Here is a 13865-nt window from a genome sequence, read left to right as displayed (position 1 = left end):
TAGGGTGTTGTATACATGGTGTATATTACATATCAATCTATTTTAAACTAGGTTACAAGGAAAGCATCAAGTGCAAATGTTAATGATTAAAACCACATTAGGTTACGATCCAGACACATGAATTCAAACTGAAACAAGAAGGTGTAAACAGGATGGAGCAGAGACTGTGCAGCTTGTTGTTATTGTTAGACAGTGTGTGCCACCTGACGTGATCAGGTTACAGAATAATACATTTCATTGATGAGGTTAAAGGATTAAAAATAATGCAGAATGTTTTTTTTCTACCCTACCTGTCCTGAATGAAATACTGCATGTTGAGATCATTGATGAGAAGAGGGTTCCTTAGTTTGGCATAACTCACTGCTTTGTCCAGAGGGAATCCTTCCAATGGAACATCAAATAGAACAAATATATATATATATATATATATATATATATATATATATATATATATATATATATATATATATATATAAAAGAATTACAAAGCAGGGTAATGTATTCAAAGCATTATCTTGTCACAGAGCCATGGGTTTATGTATTACCTTTGGAATGAAAGGAAATGAGGCAGTCGCACAGAGGCCATTTCTCCACAGGCTCGTTGAGTATGACCTCCTCTGGAAAGATGACTACAGTGATGTATTCAAACTTACAAAGTCGCTCCATGATCTGGGTCATAGGCTTGGAATTGGACTTTTTCATCATGGAACAGATCCCCACAATGATCTGACGCTCGGAGGACTAAATTCAACAATTTCAAATATGGCAGAAAGTTCAAATTAATAATGTTAAATGAAGACCTATTGACCTAGTGTATTATTATGCTTAGTGTAATGCTGGTGATTTGACAGTACACAACGTGAAGTGGCAGTACACTGTGGCAATGGATTATCCACTGTTTTCAAAGAGTATAATGCAGAAGAGTGCATTATAATTTATTATGTTTAATAGAATATAGTGCACAAAGACCCGATTAGTGGTCGGTTTTAAGTAGTAGTTGGGAACTCTCTACACATGCTTTAGAGTTTCAATAATTTTAATCGATCTAAACATCCAAAGATGCCTTAAATAGTGTATTATTTCTAGTGTGGAAACAGAAACAGGTGTTTCTGTATTTTATGTAATATAATGGTATCATATATTTACTGTTAATTGCTTGTCCATACATCAAGAAAGTAAAAATGTAATTTACAACATTACATACAGTATATGTTTGTAAATCAGTAAGTCATCAGGTACTAAGAATAATTTTATTCATTTTACCAGATCTTCTTCCTCCTCATCTTCATCATAGGGCTCAGAATTGTTGCTCATGATTCTGCTGTCCACCTGTTTACACTCATGATCATAGCCCACCAGAAACCGAGGACCCTTGTGGACCTCCTCTTGTCCTGCCGACTCTGACATTCCATGCATATGTCATCCAAACACTCCAAGTTCCATCGCAACATTACGTGCAGGTAAACACCATCAGAAATGAAATTGTAATCCAAAAAATCAAAGAGTGTCCATAAGTCAAAATGCTGGTTTTTGCGAAGAGGGGATTTCAACTTTAACGCTGTCTGTAGATACCTTTTCTCTCTCAAGGAGGAAGTATCATCTTTCTTAGCTCATGCCCTTTGTTCACAGTAGGGAGCAAGTTTTCCAAGCTGCAATAAAGGAGAAGTCAAGAGTTAGAAGCTTATAAAGGCCATGAAAAAAAACACAAGTAGATGTTTCCAACAAGCTTAGCTACACAAACTAGTGCTCTTTCAGCAGTAATGCAGCCATGTGCAACCACTATGCTGACGGCAGGGGAAAAGGAATCATATTGCAGTCTGTTGGAGATATGCATTCACACCATACAGTATATCATATCATATTTTGGCGTCCATGAAGATAGGGAACACTGTTACGCAAAACAAACTGGGTCACTTATGTCAAAAGACAACTAAGAAAATGAATTAAAAAGTGTGCTTACTATTCAGGTTTAGACTTAGACAAAATAATGGCAGTTATTGATATTTGCTTTTAAATAAGTTGGTTGTCCAACATTCATGTGTTTGGTTATATCTACATGGGAAAATTTTATGACCTGTCTGTGTGAGTAGGAGTGTGAGAGTGAGTAACACATTCAGAGCCCAGGAATAGCCCTCCCACCCCTGCTGGTGTTTAGGTGGGGTGTGGAGGATCAAATAATGCAGCCTATGCTTCGCGAAGATAACTCATCACTACACAAGTGTTGACAAGCAACATTAAGTTGACAGGAAGTGGTTTACAGTAACCATGTGCCAAACAACACTAACACAAATAAACAGCCATAAATAAATGAAGAACCCCTTACAGTTTACTAAAATTCACAGAGAAACCAAAGCACATTTCAACATCTTGAAAAGGTTGGAAGATTATCCAGACATGTCTACTGAATGTGCATCAGTGCGAGCTCTATCTAGTAACTATTTAACAAGGTCCATCAAAAGACTCACCATTTTCCCCCCATATTGAGTACACAATAAGGTGCACATGACAGCACTTCTGGGAGGCTGAGATGTAGACTGATAACTTCTAACAACACTAACTTATCTACAAAAATGTATTAGCATGTTATATGTTAAAGTAGTAGGTCCTGAGGTGTAAGAATTCTGGTGATTTAACTGCAGATAATGAATTGCAAAACAAATGGTAGTTAGTTAACTAACTGGTAGTTTTAATGTTATTACATGATGTAGTTCACCTGTGTGGTCAAACACACACACATACATACATACATATACATATATGAGCCAAAACGAAAGCTGAGCCAAATGCCTTGTGAGAACTAGCTGACTAACAGTATGACTGATAAACAGCATGTTTATCAGAGTTTTAAATACATTTCAGCTTGATGCAGTCAGGTAATGTGTGTCATAAGCTTATTATTAGCATAAAATAAAGTTTATTTCTGTACCGTTGCACTGAAATGTATGATTCACAATTCAAATAAGAAGCTTTTATTTTATTTAGTTTATTATTTTGTTAAACTTGATTTTGTAAAGTGCCCCACATTTACTAGGCCTAGCGCGTTTTAAAAAGTATAAACTTTCTGTTTGCAGCTGATTTACTGCTCAGAGACCATGAGTATTCCAACTAGAGCAAAGAGAAGCTAGGCAAGCCTAGTTTTGCAGGAGTGCCATTAGCCATAAACGTGAAGTTTAAGGAGGCTGTACGAAGCTATATGGAGTTTTATAAACACACTAACGCCACAAATTTTCTCCCCACACATGGTGTCGTGCCAAACACAGCCCCAGAAACGTACACAAACTGACTGTGTTGCTGCCTTATTTCCTATTATTCAGCCACAATTCGCGCTGAAGAACCGACTGTTCTTTGGTTCCATCTGGGAACAAATTTTTCTGGTTCGCGAACCAGTTTACGTTGGTGGAAACTCTCTGAACAGTTCCAAATTTTGTTCATACACTGGAATGTGAAATATGACTGAACTAACAGTTCCTACTCGCTAATGAGCATTTCAACATTATGAGTCAGTCAGTAAGTGAAAATGCCTCTTCTAGGCCCGCCCAGTAGGTGGTCCAGCAAAAAAGATGAAAAACAAAAGGCCAGCATTTGAATTTTTACAGTTTTTCTGTATTCAAGGAAAATAAAACAAAATGGGTAATGGTTCATTTTATGGTCCTGGCTTTAATGCTTTTTAACCAGCTAAAGTTATAGAAATATGTAACTCCCCCCCATCTACAGTTTAACAGGATAAAGATTCTCCACAGGGGTTCTTAGTGGATATGTGTAATCATTATGTATCCTAAGTTGCTACGGTTGGTATTGGGAAACATTCACTTGATTAATGCTATCTTAACTAGTTATGGATATGAGTTGTTTTAAGTGGTGCTTCATATCAATGACATTATGTCCTTGTTTATATTTATATGACACAGACAAGGCCCCACTGTAATTAAGATCTTGCCATCCCTTGGGTTTCTGCAAAATAAATCAGGAAAGAACCCTGCCCTTATGACCCTCTCTCTCTTTTTTTTTCAAAAAAATATATCAGAGATAAACAAGCAGTCATTTATGCTGCATTTAGAACACATTTTGTGCTTGTTACTATCATTTGTGTTCTGACATTTAAAGGTCACACATTTATCTAAAAAGAATGTTCTTAGCTACCTAGAATTGTCTATAAATCTCTATAAATCAGAAAATCTTATTCTGGCCCCCACCCCTGAACATTTGCCAATGTTGTTTCCATGTGCTCATGTAGTCGTGTGCCTGTGAAAAAAGAATCCAGTCACTCTCAGCCAACCGCTCTGACCTTTGAGATCATATCCTGTAAAGGGCCTCCATTATGATAAGACTGCTAGTTCTTGAAAGGTTATAAGGTCATAAATAGCATCATGTAATAATGATATATAAATTAACAAAAGTAAAAATACCTCTGTAGTCTATAATATATTTTTGCTGTTACGTACAACATGTATCACATGTTGAATTAATACATTGTTTAATAGTGTCATATGAAATCAATTTACTGAGAAATTTACTGGAGGAATGTATTACGTCACTGTAATAAAGTTGTATTTTCAGTCAAGTTAAATGAGGGTTTTAAAACAAGATTACATCCCATAATCTAGAGCACTGAAAACTCCTGGACTCTAGTTTAACTATTCTTTTGGGTCTTTCAATCTTTTTTTGAAAAAGTGGGGCCTAATAAATGTATTCAGAAGTAACTGAATTTCCTCCATTGGATCCAACAACACAACAACAGCCAAGACCTAGAGCATGACGAACATGAGGACTTATGAACTCAGTGACCATACAGAATTAACCTATTCATTAAAAATGCTACACATTTCCTGAATAATTAAATAATGGTTTTGTCACTTCTGAATATTGTATGTGAGACACAAAAATAAATAAATAAACTAATTAATAATAATAATAAAAAAAAACACTTAGCCAGCTATAGTGAAATCATACATTACTATACTGGCAGACTCATACTTCGGATCCATTACAATAGACCATTTATTTGTTATTCAGCTTGTTTAAATGCTCATTTTTATTTCTAGACTCATGGAATAACCAAAAATGGCAATCACAGTAACTTTAATCCTCCTAACCATACTAACTAACTAAACAATGCAAGTCCATAAAAATTAAAAGTGTGTGAGAGTGGGTCTCTCTGGTGAAAATATGTTTTTGTACACGTCACATGAAACAACATTTTACAGCAATGGTTTTGCTTCTGCCTCCTTCCAACTGCAATTGAATCTGATGTCTCATGAGCGTACTCATGAGAGTCAAGTTTTGGTGAAAAACATTTCTTCAGCAAATGTAAGTGAACTGCCTACAACTGCCATCATATTATCACCAGTATAATGCCGATTTTGCATTCAAGAACTTCCATTCTCAAGTACTCAGCCCATAAAGCCAGGCCTTTTTTTGAGACTTGGATAATGTTAAATCATAAAGACATAAAACATGGACTGAACAATATTAATCAGACCATCAACACAATACCTCTGATATTTAAACTATGACTGTTTCTGGAACTACATAGTAGCTCAAAGCAACACACACACACACAATATTTTAGGGTATGCTCCCTTCTTCCAACTCAGTAACCTAGTTTGTCAAAAACTCTTACATAACGCAGTTATAAGGAGAATATTTATTGGACAATCCTCTAAATATAGAATTCAGAATCAAGGTTTATAGAAAAATTCTGATGACAGCCATTCCTGAGATTAAGAGTGGGATAAAGAGGCAAAGCAGTATAATAAATAGAAGGAGAATTACTTAGTCGTAAACGTTTCCAATTCCTGGAACAATCGTATTACATGAAGAATCAGAATTGTCCACAGCGGTGGTGATATTGAAACAGACGTCCTTATGATTTATTGATATAGAAATTATTAGGAATGGTTACTGTTACTATTGGTACTGAGACTATGTCATATTCCCCAGGGGACACGTTGTTTTTATGATCATTTTAAAAGCCTTTTTATAATCTAACAATAGGCATAAAAACCTTAAAAGACATGTATTATCTCTATTCGTTTATACTGTAAAGCTTTTAGATAGTGTGTCTCATGGTACCAGCACCTTTACAGCTCTTATACATCTTTACAGCTCAGTGTATGGATGATTCAGGATTTTCGGTGAAGTTGCCCTTTACGCGCTGTTTAACGCAGCTTTAAAACGACCGTCTTCGGGGCAGGAGTCTCGCCTCCGGGAGTCTATCTAACTAAAAGAACCCCAGAAGGCACACTAATGTGACCAACACCCCCAGCCCGACTCTTAATCTTAATTCTCACCGCGGTAATTCATTATTCATACAGAGAACTGTCTGTACGTTTTAACAAAGACGAGACTCAAGCTTCAAGGACGCCTCCAGCCTGAGGAGGTACACTAACTGACAGGAAGTTCAACTGCTGCTGCTGTGAAAAAAAACACGCCAAATTCACCTTTTTTAAATAATCTATTAATAAACGAACGTCTAAATCTGGCAACACATCGATAAGTTAATTACAGCTTTCTCCACCGACGCTTCGTGGTGTCCAACAGATCTCTGCTACAACAGAAAAATACTTTTTAACAGTTGCTTGTCTTTTTAGTGAGGAGTATCTCTGCCCCGCCTTCAGGTTTCCTCAAAAAAACTTTAACTTAAACTTTAATAGCTCATTACTCTTTAACATGTTTAATGTTGTAGATGTAACAGATTAAATGTTATGTAAGCTGTGGGATACTCACGTTCAGAAGAAAATAGCTCGTTGTGGACAGCAGTATCCCGACTGCTACCAACATAAAACACGGGAGCAACCTCGAAAAAAGAGAAACACCACATTCAGACTTTCGTTTGAAGTGTGTAATTTAGCTCACAGTCTGTAGACAATGACTGCCACCTACAGCTGTGGCGAGGAAGGTAAGACCATCCAAATTTAAAACCAAATCCAAACAAGGTAAATATTATACCATGTAATATTACTGTACTATTCAGTATAATAATGAAGATTTAGTTAAACATTTGAGCCAAAGAAATCAATTGTGGCTTTAATATCAACAATCAAAGAAAGTTTCTAACCCAGAGAAGTCTATAGTTTACTGTAGGAATAATTACTGTGAGAATAAATAGAACCCATTATTGGCTTTATACACTTCCAGAGAAAGACCTCTGATCTCCCCTCATCCATCATCAGTGTCTCCTCTAAGCATTAACTAACACTTGTGCTTCTTTTAAACATGGCACTGACACTGCAGAGTGAGTCTCAGCAAGACGCCTCGCAAATAAATAGCGTTTTAATTCAGCTAAATTGTGTTCATTTCTGTTGTCCTTATATGCTCTGCATTTAAAACATCTCACATTTACTAGATGAGAATCTAAGGAGTCGCAGATGTGTAGAGGGAGTGTGTGATATATAAGGTTCACAAGAAAGATGACCGTTTCTCATAGAAGTTTAAATAAATAAAACTCAGCAAAAAGACACAGTTCTGTTTGACTCAGTGAACAGTTATATGGACATTTACTAGTTCATCACCTGCTTCTGCTTACCTCCTTTTCTGATAGTTTCAATAAGCAACTGTTTAACTTTCAAGAACAAATATGATGAAAATGAACTCAATTAGACAAAAGCACAATTGCCATTTATGCTTAAAATAACCCTTTCCATAATTCTAAATTTTTTAGTTGAGTAAGTTTCACATGTGGTGAGTAAATCTATTACATAATTCATGTAAACAGTCTTTCTTTAAGGTGTTTATTGTTCTCTCCATGGCCCTAAGAGGGCAGCAGAGAGCTAATGGTCAGATGTTTACTTGTACAAAGCTTCTGCAGACTGGAGGAACGGACTGTCAATTTTCATCATGTTCTACGTCTTTTGTGCCAGAGAAACGGTTATTTTATCAGGTTTTGGGGGGGGAATCTTATAAAAGACAGAATAATTATTTAATTTCCAGTCAAATCTACCATTCTACTAAATCTACCAAAATTCACAACATATTTCTGGGGATGTTTGATATCGACAGTCTAAATTAAAACATACCAATTTCAAGAAAAAACTGAGAGCTGAGAATAATAACCTCCCCTTTTTCCCTGAGTTATGTCAATCCGTCCACTGGGAAATTAAGGCACAATGCTGTGGGACTGAAAGGATGTCCGGAAACCACTGCTGAAAAAGGAAATAGAAAAAGAAAGGAAAAAGAAAACCTAGCTGTCCTTCCCAGAGCACAGAGTTCATACATTTATATTTTTTGCAAGAAAATAAATTATGGAAAGTTCTTGAGTTCTTATTAGGAAATTATTTAATAGGACAATTTCAATATTCCTAAAGTCATCCAAGAGCTGGCAACATGCAGCATATGTGACATGATGATTAATTTATATGAGCATGCATGGTTTAAAAATAACCGTTATATCCTGCCAGGTATTTTGGCCAGGGCTATGTACAGAAATGGGGGTCCTGCTCCTGCCCCATCTCAATAATACCCCTTTTCATTTAAATGGAACCCTATAAAAAGGGCACTTTTCCTCCGATGAACATTGAAAGGCTGTGTGTCAATACCCCGGTGAGCAGAGGAGATGGGAAATAAGTCAAAGAGAGTCTGTTCTAGCTCCAGTGCCACACCATACACCAGCTGAGTGATGACTGTAGAGCCTGGGAGGGCTGAGAGAGAGAGAGAGAGAGAGAGAGAGAGAGAGAGAGAGAGAGAGCTAGCTGACAAACTGCAAAGGGTCATTAAGGACAATCTCCATCTGTAGATCACCACAGTATAAGTGCACTCCTGAACTGAAACAAATTTTTGAATATTACAAATAAGTTTGAATCATCATTTAGAATCATATTTAATATATATTTTTAATGATTTAAAGTACACTCAAAATATTTGTTCACAATATTTTTCTGGCTATGTATTATTTTAACAACACCCAAATTGTGGGGAAATCTGATGGGTCACTGATTCATGTCCTAGCAAACCATAATTGATGTGAATTGTGAAATGGAAGATTCACATCCCTAATCAGCACACGTAAGCTTTTCACATGTGAATATGTATGATGTTCAACATACTAAAAGATGTTTTTGGTAAGTAAAACTTTTAATTTGCCCAGCTGAGCCAGTTATTTATGCATTAATATTGTGGCTAAATCCAATGATTTCTCACAAAAGACAATGGTAAAAAAATGCTGAATATGTAAACTGCAGCATATTGTTAATCTAACCCATCCTCAACATAAATCCTCAACATAAACCTCAAAAAATATCTCCATTTTAGATGTTTTTAGTTTTTCACATGGTTTGAAAATGACAACTGTTGCTTGTGCATTGTCAAAATTTAATGACAGAGACCAACAGAAATGGTTTAAATTTAGCCCTACAGTAAAAGAAAATAAGGTTGCATCAGCTTGTTGAAGCTGTTGAGCTTGTTTTCTTTCACCTGTAAATTGATATTTTTGTAATTCATGATTTCACTCCAACTGCAACAATATGCAATTTTGAATATACATGGACCCTGTCCAGAGTCAAGTACAGTCCTCAGAGAAACATACTAAATCAGTACACACTATGTACCACACAGACCTGTGCTAAAAGAAAATGTGAGAATGGAAGTTTGCACCTGTGCCACAGATATGAACATAAATAAAGATAGAAATCTTTCAATAGGGCACCTGTAACTTTAATAACCCTAAAAAGGTACTTTGGCCCTTTGCTTAAATGATAGGACCTAATGACTTTAATGATGTAGACCACTCAGTGGACAGCATGTAATTGAGTTTCTTGTCATGCACTTTACTGCCTGATCAGCCTGAGAGGCTTTTGGGCATTACAGCAACAAAGTCAGTGTTCACTTTGATACAAATTTGATTGCAGTCTGAGATTTAAAATGGAAACCAATAGGATGGAACCTAAGCAGTTGCAACAACGTGAAAACCAGAAACACATTTATTTCCCAGAATCATGGAACAGTGATAATAATAATGCTTTTTTTTTAATTTTATGAAATGTTAGAAGGAAGTGAGATGCATTTGATAGTGTCTCTACTAGAAAGCAAGTAAATGTGAACTTTTCCATTTTTTAAATTGCTGACATAAATAAAAAAGGGTTTGGATTTTATGTATCATTATTTTTTTCCACAGAATGGTAACAGGGAGCCTTGCCTACTGTATTCCACACGCAACCTTTCTTCTGCTTAGGAGAAAAAAACTCCAGATCAGCACTTTCCAAAGGCTTGAAATTTGTCACCTGAAAGAAACTGGCATGTTCTTACTCTCTCTTGCTACTGCAAAGGTTTTTTTCCCCCAGAAGTCTCACACTTATGAATATGAATTTTCACTGAGTATAGACAAGATTTTCATTTAGGACAGACGTTGGGGTAAACAGACTCTTGGAGTGGACGTGCTGGTGTGAATAACACCTCTCAGACTGTAAATGCGGGTTTATACTTTACATGCAGCGAAGCCATGCACGGCGAGCCACAATACAGTGTGGCACAGAGCGGACTTTGTGAAAGCTGTCCCAGGCCCCCGTCACCTCAGCGGCCTCGACCTGCCTGGTTACCAAGCTGTCTGTTACTAAGCTACTGCCGGTGTCGCTCTGGTAACCACGATTGGACTGAATCTGCTTCTATGTTGTTTTTTTCTTTTTTCTTTTTTTTTTTGTGCAAGTGTGAAATGATGACTGTAATAATCTGAAGACTTTAACCCCTTAAAAAGCATTACTATCATCAGTAAAAAAACTAGCTTCAATGCTTCACTTAGCATTGAAATTTCCTTCTTTGTTAAAATTATGGCATGCCCTTCCTCCTTTATTTATTGTTGCTATATCAATCAAACGTATGTGGACACTACAAGTTCAGTAGAAAATGTAAGTGTACATGACCCATTTCAGAACACATACAGTACAGTAAAAAGCTAATTCACAATAAATAAATAAATAAATAAATATTAGAAACTGACCTTAATATAAATAAATATAAATACTGACACAAAACATTAGGATTTAAAATGTTCAGAACATTTTTGTTTTTTTTACTTGCTTGCCCCTCAGTGGAAACATAAATAAGGTTTGCTCAAATATAATGATATTATTACGTTTTTCAATAGAAAAATGAATATTTAAACTGAGAGACCTCTTCCAAAACCTGTGGAAATTGTTTTTATAGCTAATGTCAAAAAGAGTTAAATATGTCTAAAAAGTATAACAAAATGACAGTAATAATTCTAACCAAGTATAGCAACAAAGTCAGATTGAGTGATGCCACTGAATTTGGACAATGACACACACACACCCTTCACCCACACACACACACACACACACATCCCTCGCCCACATACACACACACACACACACACACACACACACACACACACATACACACGCAATCTTGTATGTGTGAAATGTGAAGATTAAATAATCAAATAGACTTCAATTCATATTATGGAGATTAACCAGTAGTACTACTAGCTTAACCCTAACCCTAACCTTTACCCAACCATAAAACATGTATGCACCTTAAAATGTAATGATTTACAATTTGGGGACCAAATGGTGTTCTCCACAAGGAAGACAAGTCTGTGCAGTGTGAGTGTGTGAACAGATTTGTGTCCCCACAATGTGATATATTTACACACACACACACACTTGTTTAGACAAGTATTAAGCATTATTTTCAGGCTCATAAAAACCTTCTATGACATTTCAAGGTTTATGCTCTACCATTAATAATGCTACATAATTATCCACAAGAGGCATATTAAGCTTTCTTTATGATTTCCTCACTTCTATGGAGACTAACAATATGGCAGCATGATGTCATATACAGTGTAATCTGTGTCAGAGAAAATTAACTTTTGATTTTATTGATATCATGAGGGGGCGGCACGGTGGTGCAGCAGGTAGTCTCGCAGTCACACAGCTCCAGGGACCTGGAGGTTGTGGGTTTGATTCCCGCTCTGGGTGACTCTCTGTGAGGAGTTGGTGTGTTCTCCCCGTGTCTGCGTGGGTTTCCTCCGGGTGCTCCAGTTTCCTCCCACAGTCCAAAAATGCACGTTGGTAGGTGGATTGGCGACTCAAAAGTGTCCGTAGGTGTGAGTGTGTGAGTGAATGTGTGTGTGTGTGTGTGTGTGTGTGTCTGTGTTGCCCTGTGAAGGATTGGCGCCCCTCCAGGGTGTATTCCCGCCTTGCGCCCAATGATTCCAGGTAGGCTCTGGACCCACCGCGACCCTGAATTGGATAAGCGGTTACAGATAATGAATGAATGAATGAATGAATAAGCATTATTTTCAGACTCATAAAAACCTTCTATGACATTTCAAGGTTTATGCTCTACCATTAATAATGCTACATAATTATCCACAAGAGGCCTATTAAGCTTTCTTTATGATTTCCTCACTTCTATGTAGACTAATAATATGGCAGCATGACGTCATATACAGTGTAATCTGTGTCAGAGAAAATTAACTTTGGATTTTATTGATATCATGAGGGACAATGTAAATTCACAATTTGAGTCAATTTACATTCTGTCATCATTTAAAGTCTATCCCCCTTCAAATATGATTTTCCAGTATTACACTAAAATAAAACTGAAACGCTGATACACGAATGTTTAATCTGTTTAATCCAATTAGAGAAATGAATCAGAACATTCACATAACAGGGACAAAGTGTTTGGACAGTTGGGAATTTCCTACATTAAGTTAGAGAGAGTGAAACGAAGAAAAGCATGAGAATGTTTTCCTTTTCTCATATCATAACCATTAAACAGAATGAGCCAAGAGAGTCTGGAACACAAAACAGTCCCTGCCTCATCTCCTGGACATTAAAGCAGAGTTTAAAAGATGTTTACTAGTATTATATTATTAGCCATAAGGTTTTCTTAAATAATGTATAACATACAAAGTTATTACAGTAGTTTTACTTTTTACTGTATTTATATTAAAAATAATTTTAAATAATAAACCAGGCGGAGTGGTCCATGTTCTTTTGTAACGCATGCAGCATTTCTTGTTAGGAATTTAGACACTGTTTGAGTCAGCTTTAACTGATATTCTGTTTCCAGTGAGAACTGAGTTTAAACCAACATTGTTGCACATTCCTTTACCATATATGACTTCTTTATTTTCATTTTCAGAGCTGAACTACCAGAGGCTGGAATACATGTTTGTTTTAAGATAAACAAGTTCATGATTTGTGGAATATGTTAGATACTGAATGTCTCATTCAAACTTTAATTAACTTGGATTTGAATACCATGATTCTTAGGCTGGATGTCATGAAAAATGTCCAAACCTGGGTCAGAAAAAATCAAGTTTCTTGAATATTTCTCTCTGAATATAAATGAAAATGTAAGTACATTAGGACAATTTATCCAGCATACCAAACTGTACAAAAATATACAGAAACATCAGTTAACCTGGATGTTTTAATGGCAAATAATGATGCTAAATATTTAAAACAGTTTAATTGTCAATAACATGGTCAGGGTCTCTCTAATTTCACTAAGTCCCTAAATTTAATTCAGCACTCTAGTGTTTACCCCTGCTATTTCCCACCCAACCTGTCAGCGAATTACCAAGATGTCCATCAGATATTTTGTGTGTTTGGAAGTGATTTGAATCTGTGGAAAGCCTGACTTCAAAGGAGCAGGACTAGTATTGAGTAGCATGGGTGTAAACTGTAAATTAGAGTCTTTGGTGGGGTAGAAGGGGGAATGAGTCATAGGCTTAGTGTGAGAAATTCCTCTCCCATAAAAAAATGAACTGGTATTTAGTTGAGAAGTTTTCTGAAGTACATAAAAAATATGTTCCCCTTAAAAATAAATCCACTCTGACATAATTTGTATTAATTAATATAACACATAAAATATTCTATGTAAATCAGTTATGAGGCTAA

At 36.2% G+C, this 13865-nt stretch overlaps 1 protein-coding gene across 4 annotated transcripts in view; it reads right to left on the bottom strand.

Annotated features, from left to right (window-relative positions):
• ppip5k1b (diphosphoinositol pentakisphosphate kinase 1b) overlaps positions 1–6866 on the bottom strand; it is a 35924-nt gene extending 29058 nt beyond the window's left edge. For all 4 annotated transcript variants that reach the window (XM_066648564.1, XM_066648566.1, XM_066648565.1 and 1 more), the window contains exons 1-4: positions 6727–6866; positions 1264–1649; positions 546–741; positions 291–381 (exon numbers count right to left, since the gene is read on the bottom strand). In XM_066648564.1, coding sequence (XP_066504661.1) covers positions 291–381; positions 546–741; positions 1264–1416 — 440 coding nt within the window. In that variant the 5' untranslated portion in view covers positions 1417–1649; positions 6727–6866. The remainder of the gene's footprint in view (positions 1–290; positions 382–545; positions 742–1263; positions 1650–6726) is intronic.
• Positions 6867–13865: the final 6999 nt, after the last annotated feature.

This window comes from Hoplias malabaricus, chromosome 17 (assembly GCF_029633855.1).
Source record: "Hoplias malabaricus isolate fHopMal1 chromosome 17, fHopMal1.hap1, whole genome shotgun sequence".
NCBI lineage: Eukaryota > Metazoa > Chordata > Actinopteri > Characiformes > Erythrinidae > Hoplias > Hoplias malabaricus.
This window is presented reverse-complemented; position numbering and strand designations above follow the sequence as displayed.